We start from the raw sequence: 24,906 nt of genomic DNA on the forward strand, positions 1-24,906 counted from the left end.
TCTCTAGTAAGCTTCCCTGATAGAATATTTCATAAGTGTTGTCATTAGCTAATGCTAGAGGAGTTAAGTGCCTCCTTGTGACAACATGGGGAGAGGATTCTTGGAAGCTTATTTCTGTTTTCCTTTAAATGTCATCCCCCCTGTCACATTTCTCTTTTATTAATTTTGTTTTGTATCTTTTCACTGTAATATGTCATAGTCATGAGTATGACTATATCATGAGTCCTTTAAGTCCTCTGTGAGTCATCAAACCTAGACATGATCTTGGAGACCTCTTAAAAAAAAATGAAAATTCAGTAAGTGACTGAATACTTACTCAGTCACTCAAGTTATAAAACACATTCTCAAGTTATAAAACACATTTTAAGGTCTATCACAAATGTGATTTTTTTTGGTACTAATATTCATAGTATGATTTTAAATTTTTATTGGCCTTCTCTTTTCATCACCATGACTGCAAAGCTTTGGATCTGATGACTGGAAGAATGGAGTTGTCATTAACTGAAATGGAAAGATGGTGAGAGTTGGTTTGGAGGGAAGATCAAGAGTTTCTATCTTGATCAATTTTGGATATGTTACATTGTAGACAGAGAGTAGATGGTGGTGCCAGAAGACTGGATTCAAGAGAGAGGGCTCAACTACAAATATTAAATTAGAAGTCATCATCATGTAAGAGGCATTTAAGGTACAGAGGGGATGAACAAGGAAGTGAGTGTAGATGGAAAGGAACAAGCTTTTTGGCACTCAGCATCCATTTAAAAGTCAGGGAGATGAGTAGGAACCACCAAAGGAAACTAGGAAGCAGTGGACAGTAAAGTGAAAGTGAAAGTTGCTCAGTTGTGTCAGACTCTTTGCAACCCCATGGACTATACAGTCCATGGAATTCTCCAGGCCAGAATACTGGAGTGGGTAGCCTTCCCCGTCTCCAGGGATCTTCCCAACCCAGGAATCGAACCCAGGTCTCCTACAGTGCAGGTGGAATCTTTACCAGTTGAGCCACAAGGGAAGCCCAAGAATACTAGAGTGGGTAGCCTATCCCTTCTGCGGCAGGTCTTCCTGACCCAAGGATCAAACCGGGGTCTCCTGCACTGCAGGCAGATTCTTTACCACCGGAGCTATCAGGGAAGCCGGAATGGACAGCAAGGAAGCAGCAAAACAAATCTCTTTCCAGTCACCTTGTGGAAACTTGGGAGAATATATCTTTTTCTTTTTTCCTGTTTTTTATAGCTTGCGTTGTTGTTGTCCAGTCGCTAAATCACGTCCGACTCTTTGTCACCCTGTTGACTGCGCCTGCCAGGCTGCATGGCCAAAATACTGTAGCTTGAACTTTAGCATAAGTACTTCCAGTCAATATTCAGGATTGATTTCCTTTAGGATTGACTGGTTTGATCTTGCAGTCCTGGGGACTCTCAAGAGTCTTTTCCAGCACCACAATTTGAAAGCGTCAATTCTTTGGCTCTCAGTCTTCTTTATGGTCCAATTCTCACATCTGTACATGATTACTAATAAAGCCATAACTTTCACTATGTGGACCTTTGTCAGCAAAGTGATGTCTTTGCCTTTTAATATGCTGTCTAGAATTTTCATAGTTATCCTTCCGCAGAGCAAGTGGCTTTTAATTTCATGGCTGCACTCACCGTCCGCAGTGATTTTGGAGTCCAATAAAATAAAATCTGCCATTGTTTCCATTTTCCCCTTCCTATTTACCATGAAGTGATGGGACCAGATGCCATGGTCTTAGTTTTTGTTAAGCCAGCTTTTTCACTCTCCTCTTTCACCTTCATCAACGGAGTCTTTAGTTCTTCTTTGCTTTCAGCTATTAGAATGGTATCATCTGCATATCTGAGGTTATTGGAAATGAAGTCAGATCTTTACATTTTAATCGTATCTGAATACATTTAGCATGGTGTTTGATATTTTTATGCCAGCTGTATTGCAATGTTGATTCATTTAACACCCTATCTTCTAAAATTTGGATGGTTTTCTGATAAACAAATTCATAACTCACATTACCTATTCTGTTTTCATTTTTATATTATTTTTCTCCAATGTTTCCAGCTCTCTTGAATGAATTTAGCTTTATAAATTTTCTTTTTTCCATTTATCAAATTTTATTCTTGTCCTAGATAGTACTACTAATTGGTGATTCAGTAGGAATTTAAAATTTGACAATAGAGAAGTACCATTTGATATTTTCTTCTAAATTCACCCATCCATATTCAAAGGATAATCCTATGTTTATAAAGATAAATGAAAATACTAATATTTAGATATTAATTAAATTGATTAAAATCATAGAATTTACCCCCAAATCCCTCTGTTTTATTTCAAAATGAATGTGGCTGAGTAGACTCAGTTTTCATTTGAGGGAATATTTATTAAAAGATCAACACCTCAATTAATTGAAACTCATTATATTGTGGGTGCCTTGTAGAGTGGTTTTTCTCTAATTTATGTTTCATTGTCAACAGAATTATAATGCTAGGAATCCATTAAAGCAACAATGATTTTGTTCAGTTCAGTTGCTCAGTCATGTCCGACTCTTTGCAACCCCATGAACCGCAGCACACCAGGCCTCCCTGTCCATCACAAACTCCTGGAGTCTACCCAAATCCATGTCCATCGAGTCGGTGATGCCATTCAGCCATCTCATCTTCTGTCGTTCCCTTCTCCTCCTGCCCCCAATCCTCCCCATCAGTGGGGTCTTTTCCAGTGAGTCAACTCTTTGCATGAGGTGGCCAAAATATTGGAGTTTCAGCTTCAACATCAGTCCTTTCAATGAACACCCAGGACTGATTTCCTTTAGGATGAACTGGTTGGATCTCCTTGCAGTCCAAGGGACTCTCAAGAGTCTTCTCCAACACCGCAATTCAAAAGCATCAATTCTTCAGCGCTCAGCTTTCTTCACCATCCAACTCTCACATACATACATGACTACTGGAAAAACCATAGTCTTGACTAGATGGACCTTTGTTGGCACAGTAATGTCTCTGCTTTTAAATATGCTATCCAGGTTGGTCATAACTTTCCTTCCAAGGAGTAAGCGTCTTTTAATTTCATGGCTGCAATCACCATCTGCAGTGATTTTGGAGCACAGAAAAATAAAGTCAGCCATTGTTTCCACTGTTTCCCCATCTATTTGACGTGAAGTTAAGGGACCAGATGCCATGATCTTAATTTTCTGAATGTTGAGCTTTAACCCAACTTTTTCACTCTTCTCCTTCACTTTCATCAAGAGGCTTTTTGTTCTTCTTCACCGTCTGCCATAAGGGTGGTGTCATCTGCATATCTGAGGTTATTGATATTACTTTTATATCCTAGACTCAGTGCATTGGATTGAAGACACCAAAAGTCCTTGATGCAATAGGCTGTAGTTTATTAAAGGCAATATTGTTGTCTTGGGTCTGGTTATTTAGAAGTAGAATTTGAGGTGAGAATTCAAGTCCAAGGGACTTATTAGGGAAATGCTTTTAGGAGATACTGCTAGTGGAGTAAAAAAGCAAGACAGGAAAAGGAAGAAGCCAGGCAAAGGTGTGATTTTAGGGGATTAACCTCAACCTCATCTTGTGGAAGGAGCTCTTGAATGTAAGTTATGATTCAAAATCTGTCCTAAGGGAGACAAGGAAGTTGGGCTTTCATAGTCACTAAAAAGCCATTGGATAGGGAGGAAAATCTCTGGCATTTCTCAGACTCTGCCTCTGAGAGCAAAGTGGCCCCACAGACCTGAGACCTTCCAAGGGTAAGAGGGCATTCTTAGGAGATGAACATGGAAAGCACAAAAAGGGACTACAAGAAATTCAGGCAGAACACCGGTTATCTATAACATAGAAATAGCTAATTTATATGACACATAATGAGTACTCGCAGAGAGATTTGCAAGCTGCTATGGCAACCCTTAGGACAGGATGAAATAGAGTTCTATGGGAGAGGGAAGACTTTCTAATAAAATGATTTCTGGAGGATCAGAGGCAGTTAACTACATAATGAATGAAGGAAAAAAGAACTTTCATTTCAGGAGGAGCCTGGTGTACAAAGACACAGACACATAGCAAAAAAAATTCCTACATTTCAAGCCTGTCGTGGATTTAAAATCAACCAATAAAATAAAAAAGCATTTTATTTACTTTTAAAGAAGTAAAATCCTGTTACTGGTTGTCTGGAGTCCATGATTAATATCTTGGTTATGCTACAAAAGAAAAGCCTTCAACGAGGCAATCTCCAGTAACCCCCAACACTTTTTAAAGCATTTGCACCAAAATGTACCCTCTTCTGTCATCTTTGGTTTGATAGACTGCTACCAGATCCTATTGTAGTTCTCTATACACATGTAGGAAGCGATGTTGTTAAAGATAAATACAAAATTTACTTAGTATCTCTCACTGCTTATATTCACAAGAGATGAATAAAATCTTCAAAGTTTAAGTTCAAAAGAAAAGACACAGTCAAGAGAATGATGAGAAAAAAATGTTTTCTCTGCTTTAAGGCGTATCTCATTTTCAGAAATACCCATGTCCTCACCTCAAAATTCTCATTTTGTTTCCAATGCATTTACCATAATGATTCCCCCTCCTTCACCATTCTATTCTTTGGCTGGTGAGAAGACCCCAGGTTGATCTTCAGACTCTGTTTTATGTTTATTGCTTCCCTGAGCTTCTTGTTCACACTACACACTTTAAACAATTCCTCCTTATCACAATGTGGACATATTAACAGATAGTAACTCTAACTTGTAGAAATCGTTTAAAGCTTTAAATTATTTTTAGTAGTAGTCATATTAGTGATAGTAGTGATCTCTAATATTGGTCAGCATACTAGAAAAATATAATGTTCCATGCATAGAGTGAAGAAGTTTTTGATTCCCTGATGTCTCGGTGGTAAAGAATCCACCTGTCAGTGCAGGAGACTCCGAAGATGCAGGTTCAATCCCTGGGTTGGAAAGATCCTCAGGGAGTAGGAATTGGCAACCCACCCCAATATTCTTGCTGGAAAATTCCAAGGGCAGCAGAGTCAGGCGGGCTGCAGTCTATGGGGTTGAAAATAGACATGGCTGAGCACACACACACAGTCTATAGAAGTTTTCAGGTAAAAATTTGTTGCTTTGACAGAAAATTTTTGTATAATATTTAGAAACAAGAGTGACATTTTTCTATCATTTATAATAGACTGATACACTTTATTAAAAATTGAACCCATAAGATCTGGAGTCCTGTTCCACTAATAGTTCTATTTATTGTATTAAGTAGCTCAAAGAGAACATATTGTCTCTGTTATTTTCCCTGATATCAGTACAGGATAAGAGGATAACTTTTATTTTCAAAACTGTAAAGAGCACTGTTTACTTATAATCATGCTGCTGCTGCTGCTAAGTCACTTCAGTCGTGTCCGACTCTGTGCGACCCCATAGACGGCAGCCCACCAGGCTCCCCCGTCCCTGGGATTCTCCAGGCAAGAACACTGGAGTGGGTTGCCATTTCCTTCTCCAATGCATGAAAGTGAAAAGTGAAAGTGAAGTCGCTCAGTCATGTCCGACTCTTAGCGACCCCATGGACTGCAGCCTACCAGGCTCCTCTGTCCATGGGATTTTCCAGGCAAGAGTGCTGGAGTGGGGTGCCATTGCCTTCTCCTACTTAAAATCATGCCTTTATGCTTTTTCAGACATCACTCTGGAAATGACGAGAGCCATGACTGGCTTTGTTTAGCGCCCAAAGGCTCTGGTGGTAAATCACCCCAATAATTATAGCAGAGCAGATGATGTTTATCTTACTTTTTCTCTGGATGTCTTTTACAGATAAAGGATCTTCTTTCAGAGTATGAACAAGGCTAGGACAAAGCTCATATTTGTCATCATAGATTGACCTGAGGAGACAGGAGAATAAAGCCTAACACCTTGACAACTGATAGAAAGTATCTTTAATTCACAAAACTCCTCATTCACTAAATGTTAATTAAAGGGGAGAACCTAGAAGTCTGAGGATTGTCAAGGGCTAACTACTTATTGAGTTTGTAATATCTATGGAATACAGTCTTGGATTCACCTAGGTCTCTCTCTGGTCTGCACTTCAGGTGTTTAACATTTTCGTAAGCTATTTTAGTCAACAGTGATTTTATTTAAGACTACATAAAAATAATGATGTTTCAGAAATATCATTATTTGCAAAAAGCAAAGTAGAAAATTCTCTGTTGAGAGTTGGGTGACTCTAAGCTAAGTGTTATGATCTGCAGCCTAAGAGTATCTCCAAGCTGTTCCTTTAGATTATATAGTTACCATAAAGTATCCCCCTAAAGTGTAGCATCTTTCTTTTTGTGTACCTGTTATTTTTATGGAAATTAAAAGGGTTTAAATACAATCATATTTAACAATGCGGCATATCTGAGTAGTGAATGTATTTTATTCCTGCTTTGGGACTAGCAAGTTGTCCCAAATAACCCATCTCCTCTTTTTCCAGAGCTATAGAATTAGATTTTAGAAGGAGCCTGGGAGACAGGAGCTCTGCATGGTAAAGAATACACTTCCCAGCCTTTCTGGTAGCTATGGGTGGGGCTGTCTATCTGAAGTGAGCCAGTGTCCTGAGTCAATATCCCAGAGCCTTCTGTAAACCCGATCTTTAGGCACTTTTTTGTCTTTTCCTCTTTTCTTCTGCTAGGAATGGGATGTGAAAACTAGATTTGTAGCTGCTATTCTGGGCCTTGAGCTCAAGCAGCACATGGTTTTAAGCAGGCGGTTTCAAAGAACCTGAGTCCCTGAGCAGAGTCATTAAATTCTCACTGGTCTGCCTCACTCCAGATTTTTTTTTTTTTTTTTACATGATGGAACCTAAATTTATCTTGTATAAATCGCTGTTCATGTGTCTATCTTACAGCTGAATTATATTCACCTTCCCTCATAGCTTAGTTGGGCTTCCCTGATAGCTTAGTTGGTGAAGAATCCACCTGCAATGCAGGAGACCCCAGTTTGATTCCTGGGTCGGGAAGATCCGCTGGAGAAGGGATAGGCTACCCTCTCCAGTATTTGGGGGCTTCCCTTGTGGCTCAGCTGGTAAAGAATCTGCTGGGAATGCGGGAGACATGAGTTCAATCCCTGGGTTGGAAAGATCCCCTGGAGAAAGGAAAGGCTACCCACTCCAATATTCTAGCCTAGGGAATTCCATGGGGTTGAAAGAGTCAGACACGACTAAGTGAATTTCATGTGTCTATCTCACAGCTGAATTATATCCACCAACACCTCAAGTTTCAACTCAAGTCCTACATTTCATTCAACAGATTAAATATCTGCTGAATTAATCAGGGTCGGGATGCAGAGTTGAATTATCCAGAGAGTATTTCTTTGGGGGGGGTTGTGTGTGTGTGTGTGTGTGTGTGTGTGTGTGTGTATGTGTGTGTGTATGTGTGTTCTTCCTTATCACTCCAGGTTTATCAATTAAAGTTTTAACCACCTCCTACCCAAAGTATGACGTAAGAAAGAATTTTATTTTTCTCCTATGTAGAAACCCAGAAGCTATACATAGTTCAGGTTAGGTAGGTGAAACTCCCATGATGTCAGAGATTTAGATTCTTCTGTTTTATAGATTCTCTGTGCTTGACTTTCATTCCATATCAGGTCAGGGTCCAATATGGCAGACAGCAGTAATGTGCTGAAATGAGCGAAATGTGGGCGGCTGCTTCCCTATAAGAATATTTCTTCTTAAAACACACTGGCAAGAATGTAGCTGAAATGGGAATTGCCTTTGTTTTGGGAAACCTTGTGCCTGATGAATACTGTGGGATTCAGTTCCTGTGGAAGGAGAAATCAACATCAGGGAATTGGCAGACTCTAACACATTGTAATAGTTTGTTCCTTCTGCATGGAAGCCTATACAGTCTCCTTTGTAGACTTTGAGGTCACAAGCTCTATCAGAGCATGCCTAGGGTTTCTTTATGGGCTTCCCTGGTAGCTCAGCTGGTAAAAAATCCATCTGCAATGCAGGAGTCCCAGTTCAATTCCTGGGTCGGGAAGATCCGTTGGAGAAGAGACAGGCTACCCACTCAAGTATTCTTGGGATTCCTTGGTGGCTCAGCTGGTAAAGAATCCACCTGCAATGCAGGAGACCTGGGTTTGATCCCTGGGTTGGGACGATCCCCTGGAGAAGGGAAAGGCTACCCACTCCAGTATTCTGGCCTGGAGAATTCCATGGATGGTATAGGGGTTTCTTTTCTCATCAACTAGATGTATAAATTACATCTAATTTAACTTGGTAAGCCCCCTTAATGAGTAAAGTTATCTTTCCAAAACTCAGGAATATTTCCTTTCATTATTTATCTTTTTAAGTAGAGGGGGAAAAAACACTTTTCATAAGTGATTATTTTTTATTCTTTCTGTACTTTTCTGGTTTTTCTATTACATTTCACAACTGCATTGCATTTTTTTTCTTTTAAACTTATTTATAATAACTTCAATATTTGTTCATAGTAAAATAAAGTATAAATAAGAATTTTAAATAATAAATTTTTGAAAAGAATATTTTACATATTCTCTTCTTTTACCAGTCCCACTCATATAATTAATCAAGGTTAAATTTTGTGTGTATTCATGTGTTCCATTTATGTATTAATATGTATTAACATATTAGTGCATGCCTGCATGCTAAATCGCTTTAGTCATGTCTCACTCTTTGCGACCCTATGGATTGTAGCCTGCCAATCTCCTCTGTCCATGGGGATTCTCCAGGCAAGAATACTGGAGTGGGTTGCCATTTCCTTCTCCAGGAGTAACATATTAGTGTATATGTGCAAATGCATGTACACACATGTACATTTTTTTACACAGATTAGAATAGTCTCTTTTTTGTTAGCTTGGTAAAACATTTTGTATGTTTATTCTTTCCATTACTCTATTCGATTCAGCTTTAGAGTCAATTAATTTGTCATCACTTCCCTATCTTTTGATATTGTATTATTTTCAGTGTTGTACTATTACATAGACATTTTTCTACATTCTTGTGCAAATGTTAGGTATATTTTAACTAGATCATTGCTAAGTCCAAGTCTGAATGTGTTTCCATTTTTTGACATAATTTACTGGGTTCTGCACCAAAAAGGAAGGTTTTACCATCTGACCCTGCCAGTCCCAGCTATGAAACCTCAACAGCACACAATAGCATCAGTGTTTGTGGCTCTTCAATAGGTGAAAGTTGGTTTCTCATGCTTTGATTTACAGTTTTAGAAGAAAAGAAATTGAACATCTCTTTATTTAAATAATGCCAATTTGTAGTTCTATTTTTTCCCTTTTCTTTTCTTATCCATTAACTCACTCATCATCTAGTGTACCATATATATATAATACATATATGCGTATATATTATGGAAACTGACCCTGATCCTGACATTTTTAATAGTAACTTGTCTTACATAATTTTTAAAAAAGAGTGACATATTAATCAAAATGATAGGTTTTTGTTTTTTTTAAGAATTTGTATTAAAAGCCCTGCTCACTTGAATAATTGTAGACAGATCACTCCATATTTTCTTATGGAACGATTTTAGTTTTCTACATTGAAATCTTTATTGCATCTAGAATTAATTTTGATTTGAAGGGTGGGTTATAGAGTCAGCTTTTTTTTTTTTTTTCCATTATGGATATATAGTCAATTGCCCCAACACCACTTACTAAACAAACTTTCTTTCCCCTTTTCATTTAAAATATTTCCTGTATGAAATCCTAAATTATATACACATTTCTGTACTCTTAACAGTGTTCTCTTGTGTGGTCCCTAGATGTCTCTGGGGACCCTGTGATCTTTACAAGGAGTTTATGAAGAAGAATGTTGTTTCTCACTATGCTGCTTTTTCAGTAAAGGAAGATAAAACAGGCGGCATGTTAGCACAGAACAAAGCTGTGGCATCAAATTGTACCAGCAGTCTTTGTATTCTTCGCTAATTCACTACTATTTACTCACAGTAATAATAATAAAAATAAAAGATCAGTGTCACTATTTTTGATAAATCAGTAAAAATCAATATTCATTTTTTAAAGATTTTTTTTTAATGTGGTCCACTTGTAAAGTGTTTACTGAATTTGTCTTACATTTCTTGGTCTTTTTTGGCTAAGAGGCATGTGCTATCTTAGCTCCCTGATCAGGGAACACACCCCCACCCTCTACATTGGAAGACAAAGTCTTAACCACTGGACCCCCAGGGAAGTTCCAGTATTAATTTTTAACATCTTAGAACACAGTTACTGTATTTTTAATATCCTAAGTGACAAAATGGAAAATTCCTAAAAAGCATTTCTGCTGCTTACTAAAGTACAGTGTTTGTCTCAAGGCAAAGTCTTGTATGAATGAGTTTTGTGGAGAATTACCCACTTTTTTTAAATAGAATAATGGTTTTTTTTACTTAAAAGGATGCTTTTTATACAAACAGTGGTTATTCAGATTTGGGTATTTGGCAAATATTTCCTCAGAAATGAATGAGATGAAACTATCATCCCAAATAAAACACCTTAACAACGTTCATTGCTGATGATAAATTTCACATATTTAAAAGAAAACTTAGAATTTTGGAAAATCTGCCAACAGAAGCATGATAGCATGGTAGTCACATATACTAATTTCACCAATCCTTATAGAAGACTATTCTATGAAGATTGATGATATTAGTGTATGTGAATTGTATTATATACTGAGCTATCTCAACATCTGGAAGATCTTTATAACTCAATGAATTCATATTTTCCAGATGACTAATCTATGTTGCTACAAAATCATGCATGAGAAAATGATCTATTAAAAGTGCAAGACAGACCAATGGGTTTTAGTGTCACAAAGAGCCAAAAGGGCATTGATATGGTTTTCAATTCTATTTTGCAAGTAGGAAACTAACACTGAAGGAATTTTACTGTAGTATCAAGGAAGACTGTACACAGTTATCTAAAAAGGCTATTAAATACTACTCCCTTTATAGCCAGTCAAGATTTTCTTCAAATATTTCTGACAAACAGAACATGCTGCCACAGATTGCATGCAGATGTTGATACAATCATCTAGCTAGCTTTTTTTTTTTACTAAAGAAGGTACTGAAGAGATTTGAAAAACTATAAAGCAGTTCCATTCATTTTATTCAATTGTTTTTGTCTTGAAAAATATAATTTTTGATGAAAAGTGTTCCTTAAGTTAATGTCTTCAGTTTATTAAAATGATTTAAAATTAGTTAATAATACATAATTTAACATTGTCTTAGTTTCAGTTTCTACTACACTGATTATGAATAGATATAATTTAAATAAGCTAAAGATATTTGAGATCCTTAATAATTTTTAGTAGAGTAAAAGTATTCTAAGATCAAAAAGTTTGATAGTCTATATCATAATTTATTCTCTCATTCTTTTCTCTTTCTTTGTCTCTCTCCCCACCCACACTCACACACAGACACACAGACACACACGCACACTCTTATTCTCTACCTCCCCCAATTCCTGGACAATTACCAGTACTATAACAGTATTCTAAAACTAAATTATTGTCTTAATATCATGTTTTTTTTTTTTTAATTTTTTTATTAGTTGGAGGCTAATTACTTCACAACATTTCAGTGGGTTTTGTCATACATTGATATGAATCAGCCATAGATTTACACTTATTCCCCATCCCGATCCCCCCTCCCATCACCCTCTCCACCCGATTCCTCTGGGTCTTCCCAGTGTACCAGGCCCGAGCACTTGTCTCATGCATCCCACCTGGGCTGGTGATCTGTTTCACCATAGATAGTATACATGCTGTTCTTTTGAAACATCCCACCCTCACCTTCTCCCACAGAGTTCAAAAGTCTGTTCTGTATTTCTGTGTCTCTTTTTCTGTTTTGCATATAGGGTTATCGTTACCATCTTTCTAAATTCCATATATATGTGTTAGTATGCTGTAATGTTCTTTATCTTTCTGGCTTACTTCACTCTGTATAAGGGGCTCCAGTTTCATCCATCTCATTAGGACTGGTTCAAATGAATTCTTTTTAATGGCTGAGTAAAATTCCATGGTGTATATGTACCACAGCTTCCTTATCCATTCATCTGCTGATGGGCATCTAGGTTGCTTCCATGTCCTGGCTATTATAAACAGTGCTGCAATGAACATTGGGGTGCATGTGTCTCTTTCAGATCTGGTTTCCTCAGTGTGTATGCCCAGAAGTGGTATTGCTGGGTCATATGGCAGTTCTATTTCCAGTTTTTTAAGGAATCTCCACACTGTTTTCCATAGTGGCTGTACTAGTTTGCATTCCCACCAACAGTGTAAGAGGGTTCCCTTTTCTCCACACCCTCTCCAGCATTTATTGCTTGTAGACTTTTGGATAGCAGCCATCCTGACTGGTGTGTAATGGTACCTCATTGTGGTTTTGATTTGCATTTCTCTAATAATGAGTGATGTTGAGCACCTTTTCATGTGTTTGTTAGCCATCTGTATGTCTTCTTTGGAGAAATGTCTGTTTAGTTCTCTGGCCCATTTTTTGATTGGGTCATTTATTTTTCTGGAATTGAGCTGCAGGAGTTGCTTGTATATTTTTGAGATTAATCCTTTGTCTGTTTCTTCATTTGCTATTATTTTCTCCCAATCTGACGGCTGTCTTTTCACCTTACTTATAGTTTCCTTTGTAGTGCAAAAGCTTTTAAGTTTCATTAGATCCCATTTGTTTATTTTTGCTTTTATTTCCAATATTCTGGGAGGTGGGTCATAGAGGATCTTGCTGTGATTTATGTCGGAGAGTGTTTTGCCTATGTTCTCCTCTAGGAGTTTTATAGTTTCTGGTCTTACATTTAGATCTTTAATCCATTTTGAGTTTATTTTTGTGTATGGTGTTAGAAAGTGTTCTAGTTTCATTCTTTTACAAGTGGTTGACCAGTTTTCCCAGCACCACTTGTTAAAGAGGTTGTCTTTTTTCCATTGTATATCCTTGCCTCCTTTGTCAAAGATAAGGTGTCCATAGGTTCGTGAATTTATCTCTGGGCTTTCTATTCTGTTCCATTGATCTATATTTCTGTCTTTGTGCCAGTACCACACTGTCTTGATGACTGTGGCTTTGTAGCAGAGTCTGAAGTCAGGCAGGTTGATTCCTCCAGTTCCATTCTTCTTTTTCAAGATTACTTTGGCTATTCGAGGTTTTTTGTATTAAGTTGCAGGATATAAAATTAACACACAGAAATCCCTTGCATTCCTATATACTAACAATGAAAAAACAGAAAGAGAAATTAAGGAAACAATACCATTCACCATTGCAACAAAAAGAATAAAATACTTAGGAGTATATCTACCTAAAGAAACAAAAGACCTATACATAGAAAACTATAAAACACTGATGAAAGAAATCAAAGAGGACACAAACAGATGGAGAAACATACCGTGTTCATGGATTGGAAGAATCAATATTGTCAAAATGGCTATTCTACCCAAAGCAATCTATAGATTCAATGCAATCCCTATCAAGCTACCAACGGTATTTTTCACAGAACTAGACCAATATCATGTTTTTAATATCCAAAACTTCTAGGCCATTTCCATAACTGTTTTGATTCTGAACTTACTTTTTATATTCTGAAATGTCTATTTTTTAAAATCAATATTGGTACCATATTGTGATAGTCAAGGAAAACTTGGCCTTTAATTGGGATTGTGTTTTATTTATATCTTAGATTTTACCTTAGAAATATATATATAAGAGAGAATTAGCATATATCTATATAAGATATACAAAGCAAAAATATGTAATTTGCTTGTTCATTTCAATCTTTTTTTGTTTTATTACCTATAAATTTTGAAAGTTAAGTTAAAATAGAACCCTAGATTTTCCCATTAAAGTGGTACTTATCAAATCAGTGCCCACGTTACCCTTTGTCTTTTTATGAGCATATTAATAATCACCTTATGAACTACTTGAAATCAGGAATCATCCCATTTAATTTTTATATATATTTTCTGTACAAAGTGTTGGATAAAAATTTGATATGTATTTTTATGAATTACTCAACTTTTATTAATCTCTAAGTAAAATTTTAATTTCATGCACAATGAAGGGCAAACATGAATATATTTATACTGATATTGTAATGATTTGGAGAATTTTTTAAAGATGCTTAGTGTCATTAGATCATAAGTTTGAATTAACATTGTATCAAAATAGCATAAATAATAGTAGTATTAAATGATTTAAATTTTGATAACCCACTATTTAGTTGCATTTTTCTATGTTTCTTCATTTGTGTTTGCAGAGGATTTCTATCAGCAGCTTTACAACCTAAAAATAAATAAAGCAATATATTATACAGCAGGGACAAGAAGAGATATAAAACTGAATCTTTTTACATCTTGTTTTGTATCACTTTACAGTACCATCAGGTGGCTTTTGTTCAGGTTTATATAAGCTAAAATACACAAAATTTTACTTGAATGCTACTCTTTATTTCTAGTAAAAGCCAAGTCTGATGTACACAGCTGTGTTGAAAAGAACAGTATTGTTTATAATGGAATGTTTTAGATATTCAAAGTGCTTTGGCAGTTTAATAGAAATGTTCTCTTTGGAAAAGTTTACACATTTTTTGAAAATAATTATTGATGTAAAGTGAATTCTAATTATTAACTAGACAAGTCATTTGTAGGTTTATTACAGCAAAGCTATAAAAAAGAAATAAAAATCATATGTAACAACCAGGTGTATAAAATTACACATAATCTCAATAAACTACTCTGGTAATATACTTTAATTAGCCAAATCAAATAGAAAATATTGAGTAAAATAACGAAACATGTCCAAAAAGAAACTGAGAGCCTACCTGTTCCTATGCTAGGTAAATAAAAAATGCCTTACAGTGTTCGGAAAATAGAATTTTAGGGGCTCAAGAAAAAGAAACTAATCTGTGTTTCCAATGTACTACTTATATCTAACTTCCTTTGTATATATTAATATTTTATTGCCCTTCACACTGATGACGCTATGGATGAACTCTATGCAACTGAGTTAGAATTGTATACACTATATAATAATGACACTGCATTTGCTGCTGCTGCTGCTAAGTCGCTTCAGTCGTGTCCGACTCTGTGCGACCCCACAGACGGCAGCCCACCAGGCTCCCCCGTCCCTGGGATTCTCCAAGCAAGAACACTGGAGTGGGTTGCCATCTCCTTCTCCAATGAATAAAAGTGAAAAGTGAAAGGGAAGTCACTCAGTCGTGTCTGACTCTTAGCGACCCCATGGACTGCAGCCCACCAGGCTCCTCTGTCCATGGGATTTTCCAGGCAAGAGTACTGGAGTGGGCTGCCATTGCCTTCTCCAGACACTGCATTTAAAATTTTATAATTTTATTTTTATATAAACTTCTCTTCTTAATTTTCAATAACTTGCCAAAAATGACACTGTAGCAGTTTCTGAAAGCCAACTCTCCAAATGAGTGAAAGTGAAAATTGCTCACTTGTGTGTGACTCTTTGCGACCTCATGGACTGTACAGACCCCATGGCCCTGGAATTCTCCAGGCCTTAATACTGGAATCTCCAGGGGATCTTCCCAACCCAGGGATCAAACCCAGGTCTCCCACATCTCAGATGGATTCTTTACCAGCTGAGCCACAGGGGAGGTCCCTCCAAATGAGTAATTGCTATTTAATTTTTCAGTGAGAAAGCCAACCTAAAGTAACAATCGTTGTTGATGCTTGCTCAGATCAGGTGGACCAAAACAGCAGGAAGTGCCTCTGACAGATTCCAAGACTCAAGTGTCTTCAACGAGACTTTGAGGATTACAAATATTCAGCGACACCAAGGAGGCCGGTATTACTGTAAAGCAGAGAATGGCCTGGGGTCCCCAGCGATAAAGTCAATCAGAGTGGATGTGTACTGTAAGTAAATGTCTCAGAAATCTTTAATTAAGTCAACTGCAGATACCTTTTGTCCTACAACTATTTTCATTGTTACATCTATTGAGAAAGACTAGAGTTTGTTCAAAAAAATAGAGTATATTTAGTTGAGAATGACAAGTCTTTAAGGTTAAGATAGCTCATTTAGCATATTTTTATAGAAATCTCCATAGGAAATTTTCAGTTTTTATGATTAAATAGTACATATTAATCATAGAACATTTAAGAATTAGATTAATAAAAAAATAAATATCACTGAAAATCCTATTAATGACTATTAGTGTTGAATGTATAGACTTTTGCATCTCTCTATAGAAGTATATAAATGCATATTTACATTTGTATAAAGAAAAAAATCGTGCTGTGGATATGGTGATTGGTTTTGTTAACCTATGAGAATTTCAGTTATTCTTATTTTGTAAAATGCACTTCATGAGTGAAGTTACTTGAACTGGCTTGTAAAAGGCCAAAATCTCTGTGTAAACTCTGTTTTGATCCAATTCTGTTAAAAGTAATCAGTCCCTAGGGCAATGCTGAGCCTCCTGGAATGTGTTTGTTGAATTATTTTTGTTTTTGGTCTCATTTTTCTACTCTTGGCCGTTAGCGAATATATTTTAAAGTCCTCTTGGTCTCAATACTGTCTTCCCCACCAAAAGAAATTAAGGGCCTATGTTCAGTTCAGTTTTTTATATAGGTTTCTATTGCTCCATTGTATTTTTTGCAAATACTTGCATTTTATTTGTTAACTCTCAGTGTTATTAATAAAAAAGATGTTTATTTTTAGTGATTTCAGATGTAAGTAACAAGTGAGGAGTTCTCATTTTTTTAACCTACCTTTCATTCTTTCCTTTTTTTCTTTTTCTTTCAATGCAGGGTATAGTTGCATAGTTAGGAAAGTGATTTGGAATTATATGTGGTTGATCAGATCCAATGTTGCATCTCATGTAATTGTTCAGGTGACTGAGAAGTGAGTGACAGGGTTGCATTTGTGATTCACCTTCCACATTCAGGAGCTTTCACTGTTCCTGGAAAGGATGAAAGAGAAGAAGCCCAAGCCCCAATCTCTCTAGCAATTCCCAGACCTTCAGGCATGACCTGGAATAACTCAGGCATCTGTATCCCAGAGGCTGCTTTCTCCCTGTTCTTATGGGCCTTCCCGTTGGCCTTACCTGAATGTTTCTGAACAGTATATCCTCTACCCACTGCCCCCACCCCAATCAAATATTTATGGTAATATATACTTTTAAAAAGGACTATGTAAACTGTTTTGTTCATATATAATTTTAAATGGCACTAAATTTAATTTAATGAGTCAAACACTTCTATAACTTTTAAAAAGAACATACTTGTGCTTTTTGTTATAATTATGGTCATGAAGTTTTATAATACACAACCTTGATACCTTAGACACAATTCTAAAAGCTAAAAAGCTCTGATGATTGAATGGATGTGTTTTGTTCAATTTTATTGGTAACTTTTTGCAGCAAAAGCTGATGAGAACTAGTTTGGTGGCGACATCTAACCTGAAATGATTTGAATGCAAAAATAGAAAATACTTTCTCTTCTTTATTTACCCTACTTCTTCTGAATAATCATATGTTTTGCTCTGGAAATAATGTGTTTGATTACACAGCATTGCCACAGAGCCCGCTGGGTGTGTTATGTAAAACATGGAATATGTAAAACATGGACTATCTTCCTAATATCTGAAATATTCAGAAAAACATTTCCCTAAGGTTTTGAATAACAGATTGTGAGTTGTGTTCCCACTGCAATACGTTTGATAAAACAATAAGATTGTATTGTTGGATTAAAAATCTAATGCAAGAGAGAAATGGCGTTTTAAAAGACTGTTGAATAGAGGCTTCTTTTCTCTTCTTACTGCAAAGTCTTTGCAGCACTGTTGTGCATGATTCTCACTCTTTTCTATTTGTTCAGGGCCCTGTGTCCACAGTCAGCTGTGGTGCAGGATCTCATTCACATTGCATACTTGGGGGGAACTGGCAACACAAGGAACTTCATTTCCCCAAGCTCTGTTAGTCTTTTAAGGTCGGTGTCACCTTCCAGGAAACCATGCTAGAAGGCGCTAGTTCTATTACCTTCTTCTTTGACCTACTTTGGGATTTTTTCCACACAACCTGAACTTGACAAACATCTCATTCTTTGTTGTGTAAGTGAAATGTCATGGTGATGCATACCATAGTGGAGTACTACTTTCAATATGTTTTTGATGACAAGGATTTAGTAGAAGGCTGTCTAAAATTATATTATTTGAGACAATAACATGTATTCAGAGATAACATGTAAACTAGTAGTCCATTCATATGGACTCTGAATAAATATGGCCAGTCTTTCGGGGAATCTATGTTTTATATATAATCTATGTGTTCTATATATAACAGTTTTTAGGCTCAAGTATGTTTTCTTTACATGAATATTTATACTTTAAAACCTCCCCATCATTGTCAATAGGAACATGAGTAGCATATTTGTGCTGAATTGAAACTTGACAACCTTGACATCTAAAATTGGTTTATAGTCTTAAGAATCATCTGTTATTTGGATTTTGATTTGATGTAAGACTGGTTGATTGACTAGAAATTCATTTTTATAAACCATAAACAAGTGAACAACTTTATTTCAGGTGCTTTTACCTTAAATAATTTTGAAAATGCTAAAACTCTAGGACTAATTTTGTTTTTTTAATGCTTTAAGCCATAGTTTTAGGATCATCAATGAACTGTAGATTTCTATTTCTTTTTCTAAACTGGTTCATCCACATTTGTAGAACTTGAAATAGTATAGGCATAGAATGCAAAAAAATCTGCAGACTAGGATCATGTTTGCAACAGCTAACTGAGGCAGACTATGGCTTAGACTTAACAAAATTTCTAATAAATGGCATTAGAATTTAGCCTTGAGTTCCTCATGATAGTTTGTCTTTTAAAAATCTTCCATAAAGTTTTAATTTTATAACCATCCTGGAGAGATTTCATAACCACAAAAATGTATATCTCTCATTAAACCCCATTCGGTGATCATAAGTGTCTAGATTTTATGGCTAATGCCATCCTAAAATAAAATTTATTTTGATAAGGAAATTTATTTTCTGAAGAGAAAGCTGCCACAATGCTGACTGATATGAAATGAGGTGATTTTATTATATAGGAATATCAAAATATTTGTGACATTGTATTAATATTTTGATCAATTTGGGAAGATTTTTTAATTTGAACTAACAATTCCTTCGCACATAATTTTCTAAAATTTCTTGTAGTAATTGGACCTTGTAGGTTCCATAAAGAAACTACCAAATGTACTATTATTATTCTCTTTGCTGTTTCAATCTAGAAAATAATTTACTCAGTGCTACTGTTTGGAGAAGATATACCTGTTTTACAGTTTATCATGACCTATGATTCTTTACTTAAGAACTATAAAAGCATTTCAAAATGAATATAATTTCTTTAAAAAGTGTATTTATAAACATTCAGATTCTATAACCAGATAACTTACATTTAAAAAAGAAATCTTCAGTTCAGTTCAGTTCAGTCGCTCAGTCGTGTCCGACTCTTTGTGACCCCATGAATCGCAGCACTCCAGGCCTCCCTGTCCGTCACCAACTCCCGGAGTTTACTCAAACCCATATCCATCGAGTTGGTGATGCCATCCAACCATCTCATCCTCGGTTGTCCCCTTCTCCTCCTGCCCCCAATCCCTCCCAGCATCAGGGTCTTTTCCAATGAGTCAACTCTTTGCATGAGGTGGCCAAAGTATTGGAGTTTCAGCTTCAGCATCAGTCCTTCCAATGAATACCCAGGACTTATCTCCTTTAGGATGGACTGGTTGGATCTCCTTGCAGTCCAAGGGACTCTCAAGAGTCTTGTCCAACACCACAGTTCAAAAGCATCAATTTTTCGGCACTCAGCTTTCTTCACAGTCCAACTCTCACATCCATACATGACCACTGGAAAAACCATAGCCTTGACCAGATGGACCTTTGTTGGCAAAGTAATGTCTCTGCTTTTTAATATGCTGTCTAGGTTGGTCATAACTTTCTTTCCAAGGAGTAAGTGTCTTTTAATTTCATGACTGCAATCACCATCTGCAGTGATTTTGGAGCCCCCAAAAATAACGTCTGACACTGTTTCCACTGTCTCCCCATCTATTTGCCATGAAGTGATGGGACTGGATGCCATGATCTTAGTTTTCTGAATGTTAAGCTTTAAGCCAACTTTTTCACTCTCCTCTTTCACTTTCATCAAGAGGCTCTTTACTTCTTCACTTTCTGCCATAAGGGTGGTGTCATCTGCATATCTGAGGTTATTGATATTTCTCCCAGCAATCTTGATTCCAGCTTGTGCTTCCTCCAGCCCAGCATTTCTCATGATGTACTCTGCATTTAAGTTAAATAAGCAGGGTGACAATATACAGCCTTGACGTACTCCTTTTCCTATTTGGAACCAGTCTGTTGTTCCATGTCCAGTTCTAACTGTTGCTTCCTAACCTGCATACAGGTTTCTCAAGAGGCAAGTCAGCTGGTCAGGTATTCCCATCTCTTTCAGAATTTTCCACAGTTTATTGTGATCCACACAGTCGAAGGCTTTGTCGTAGTCAATAAAGCAGAAATAGATGTTTTTCTGGAACTCTCTTGTTTTATTGATGATCCAGTGGATGTTGGCAATTTGATCTCTAGTTCCTCTGCCTTTTCTCAAACCAGCTTGAACATCTGGAATTTCACGTTTCATGTATTGCTGAAGCCTGGCTTGGAGAATTTTGAGCATTACTTTACCAGTGTGTGAGATGAGTGCAATTGTGCAGTAGTTTGAACATTCCTTGGGATTGCCTTTCTTAGGGATTTATACAAATATTTCTGATCAAAATATACTCAATTACAATTCTTCTATTGCTGGGAGATAGCTTCTGAGGGTCTGAATACTTACAGCTATATGTTTAAGAGAAATAAAGAGTTAGTTCTACTTAAACCTACTGTTTTCAAAATATTCATTCTTTGTATCTTCTCCCTGAAACTATGCTAAAACAATAATAAAAGAATAAAACAGTAACAAAACATGCAAACAGTGATAGAGGGAGTGGAAGAAGAGATGACAGAAAAACAAACAATTTTGTAGGAAATGAATCAGATCAGGGAATGACCACTGTTCAACATACTGAAGAAAGCGTGAATCAAAGCTGTCACTATAGAGGATAAAATGAGGCACAGATTTATAGAATCATTAAAAAACTCATGAATTGGAGACATCACTTAGCTTTTAGAGTGTAAATCAGTCTAAATACAAGTGGTTTAAAATCTATATAAGGCGAGTTACATTCTCAGATCTTTCACATTTCACACAGTGCAACACTAAACTACCTCTGTTCTTTTACCAGCTTCCTAGTTAAATCCCTACAGATGACTAGAAATTTATTTTTGTGAGAGGTTCAGCCAGAGAAACTTTGAACTAAGAAATGTGAAATCATCAAAAACAAAAGGCAATATACTCTTCCATTAGAGTTATTAAATGTAAGTTTACGTACTCTTCACAACCCCCTCTCACACTTGGTTCTGAGAATGCCTTTCTGGAGGAATATTGGAGAACCTATCTAGTAAAACTGATGAACTCTAGAGAAACAGCTACAGATCCTAGCTAGGTGATCCTTGGTGAAACAGCCCTGCTAATACACTGACAGTGAAGGCCACTGTTGATCAACAGAACTACCAGTAAGCTGTTTTATAACTGAGTCTTATGTGTGATGACCAAACATTTGAGACAATCATCTAAAAAACAAGAGAGAAACCAAGAAAAAGAAATGGGAAAAAAACACAGGAAACAAAATTGCTGCAGGGAGCAGAACTTCAAAATAAAACACAGTTATTGATATTTTTAATTAGTATTCCCAGAGAAAAAAGGGAAATGTTGCAATCATATAATAAGAATAGGAAAATAGAAACAAGGAATTTTCAGAGGACATCAATGAACTGTTAGAATATTAAAAATGTTAATATATAAAATCAATAAAAGGGGTGGAAAATAAAACTGAAGAAATCTTACAGAGAATTAAACAAAATGTAACAATCAAAGGGATGGAAGAAGAAGATAATAAAATTAAAGAATTTGCCCAGCTAATGTAACGTTTGAATATAATTCCAAAAGATAAAATAGAGATTAAGAAATTATTTTCTAAAAAATAAAAAACTGTATCATATTTATACAAATGTTTTCAATTACAAAGTTCCCACTAGGTGTCTAGCACATAGAGTAAGCAGGATCTGCACCAAAACTTATTCACTTGCAATTTAAAACACTAGGGAAAAAAATGAAGATCTTAAACATTTCCAATGAATTTTTCATTTTTTTTTCCCAAAATGATCATATATCAAGAATTAGGAATCAAAATGACATAGTAAAAGTCAAGAATCTAGGAGATGTCTGAGTAAAACTTTTGAAATTCTGAAGGAAAACTATTTTCAAACTAAAATTTTTCACCCAGCCAGACATATTTTTTCAGGTATTAAAGAAGAAAGACATTTTTAGATTTCTAAATTTTTTTCTGCTATGTTCCTTTTCTTTTGACACTACTTTAATGAATGTTCTACCAAAACTAATTTAAAATATAGGATATTGTATATAAGAGAATATAGAATGGAATCCCAAAATGATATTGAAGCAAAACACCGTGATAGCCATGCTGTGGAACTCAAGAACATTCAAGACAGACTGAAGCTGCCAGAAGAGCTTTCATGAAGGATGTCTTCATGAAAGAGATGCAACTAGTGGATTATTTGATGTATTAGGGAAGGATTCTACACTTCTCATAGAAAACTTGATAATATGGTAATGATGGGTGTGTACATGATTAAAGAAACAACTTGTGGGTGTTATTAATGAACACAAAAAAGTTATTTGCATGATTGAAGAAACAACTTGTGGGTGTTATTAATGAACACAAAAAAGTTATTTGAAATGAATTGCAATTGAAATATATTACAGGGTTCAACTCTGAAGATATACTTGTGTAGTCACTGGTAACAATAGCAACTGACTTAACAAGTAGGATCTAAATATAAGGAATATGGGGAAGGAGGAAAGTTGGTATAAGAGAGAGAAAAACTTGTCTCAACAGGTAGGAATCAGTAAGCCAATGTGAAAATGGAAAAAAAAATCTGTAAATAGCAGTTAAACATTTTTAAATATGAAGGCAAAACCAAGAATGGTTACAAGATGCATTAGAAAAGGTTGCCTCAGGGTATTAGAAATACTTGAGGTTGTGTTTTATATACTTATTTGACTTTCTAACCTATGTACATGTATAATTTGATAACTTTCAATTCATAAAATATAGATTTGAAGATTTTGCCTTGCAGGCCTTGTTATTAAGCTCCTAGAAGTGAAAACTAATCTCATTCCAAATTTTATCAGAAGATTGTTGTCAATTCTAATTATATTTGTACATCTTTAATTCTCCATAGAATTGATGCTTTTGATATTTTTAAAATTAATTTATTTTTTATTGAAGGATGAATTCCTTACAGAATTTTACTGTTTTCTGTCAAACCTCAACATGAATCAACCATAGGTATACATATAACCCCTCCCTTTTGAAACTCCTTCCCATCTCCCTCCCCATCCTCTAGCTTGATACAGAGTCTCTGTTTGAGTTTCCTGAGCCATACAGCAAATTCCTGTTGGCTGTCTATTTTACATATGGTAATGTAAGTTTCCATGGTACTCTTTCCATACATCTCTCCCTTTCCTCCCCTCTCAATCTAGAAAAATGGTACTGAAGAATTTATTTACAGGGCAACAGTGGAGAAACAAACATAGAGAATTGACGTTCTTTGATATTTGACCCAATAAAGTTGACTGAAAATCTTTAAGTAAAGGACAGACGATAGCATAGGGAATGTTGTTGCCACATTCTAACTAATCCCCCCTACCCAAAAAAAATTGATAGAGTAAAACTCTTTCACTACCATTTGTTTATGGGTGGATTAGGATGAAACATTTACAAAGTAAAGTTTGACACTTCATGCAACAAATATTTGAGAGACTATTCAAAATATAATTCCATTAAATTTTGTGAGGCTAAAAAGGAATCTATTAATATTATATAATTTGTACCTTCATTGAATTTCAAGTACTTAAGGAGACAACATGAAATATATAGTTTATTTAAATAGGACATAAATGTTAAGCAAGAAAATAAATAATATGCGTAACACCACACAACATGAATGATGTGTCAAACGGCGCAGAAAATGTAGAGTGAAATGTTACTGTGGCCTCTAATCATAAAAGAAGTAGGATTTACATTGTAGCTTGAAGGATGGGATTTGATATGCATTTATGCATGTCTTTTGGCATTTTTTGTCCTGAACTCTCTTTTTCAAGAATGTTTGTGTAGCAGACAGCCTTAGATGCTAGAGGTTGTGTCTGCCTCCAGGTCTGGAGGAAGATCTGCTTCCTGATCAGGATATTGAAGGCAATGTCTCCCTTAGGGGCAAAGATTAGGCAGGTTTGCTAGCAGGACCTTTTAAAGATCAGAAGTTTCCTAAACTCTGAATTCCTTAACCGTGTCACAAACTGGAATAACATTTATCTAGACTCCTCTCACATTGCTCCTATTGAAATTGAGGGAGAGGACTTAGGAAGACATGAGGCTCATCTGAGACTTGGGTAATGAAGTCCTTTTGTTCTGAGCCAGGAGTCATGTAGCTTCTGTCAGCTTCCATGAAGTTGTGGCAAACTAATTGTTAGCTAGTAGACCGAGAAAATATACAACTCTTCAGAGTTCTTGACACAATAGATTTAAATAAGTAGAGGGGAAAGCCAGTGATATTCTGTAATGAGTGAGCAGTCTGATTAGAAATAACAGAAGACAGAACTGTGCTTGGGGGAACAGTGACTCAAATGGTGGGTTTAAAGGAAAGAAAGCTTTATTTGCAAAGTGGGCTGTCACATTGTGTTAAGATTTTACTGCTAATGTTTGCAGATGATATGAATGATCATCTGCTGTTTATGTAAAGTGTAAAATGAAG

At 35.9% G+C, this 24,906-nt stretch overlaps 1 protein-coding gene across 2 annotated transcripts in view; it reads left to right on the top strand.

Moving 5' to 3' along the window:
• The window catches only part of MDGA2 (MAM domain containing glycosylphosphatidylinositol anchor 2), an 867,711-nt gene that overhangs the window by 447,335 nt on the left and 395,470 nt on the right, over positions 1–24,906 (top strand). For both annotated transcript variants that reach the window (XM_043920701.1, XM_043920702.1), the window contains exon 3: positions 15,674–15,848. In XM_043920701.1, coding sequence (XP_043776636.1) covers positions 15,674–15,848 — 175 coding nt within the window. The remainder of the gene's footprint in view (positions 1–15,673; positions 15,849–24,906) is intronic.

The sequence above is a fragment of the Cervus elaphus genome, chromosome 12 (genome assembly GCF_910594005.1).
Source record: "Cervus elaphus chromosome 12, mCerEla1.1, whole genome shotgun sequence".
Classification (NCBI taxonomy): Eukaryota; Metazoa; Chordata; class Mammalia; order Artiodactyla; family Cervidae; genus Cervus; species Cervus elaphus.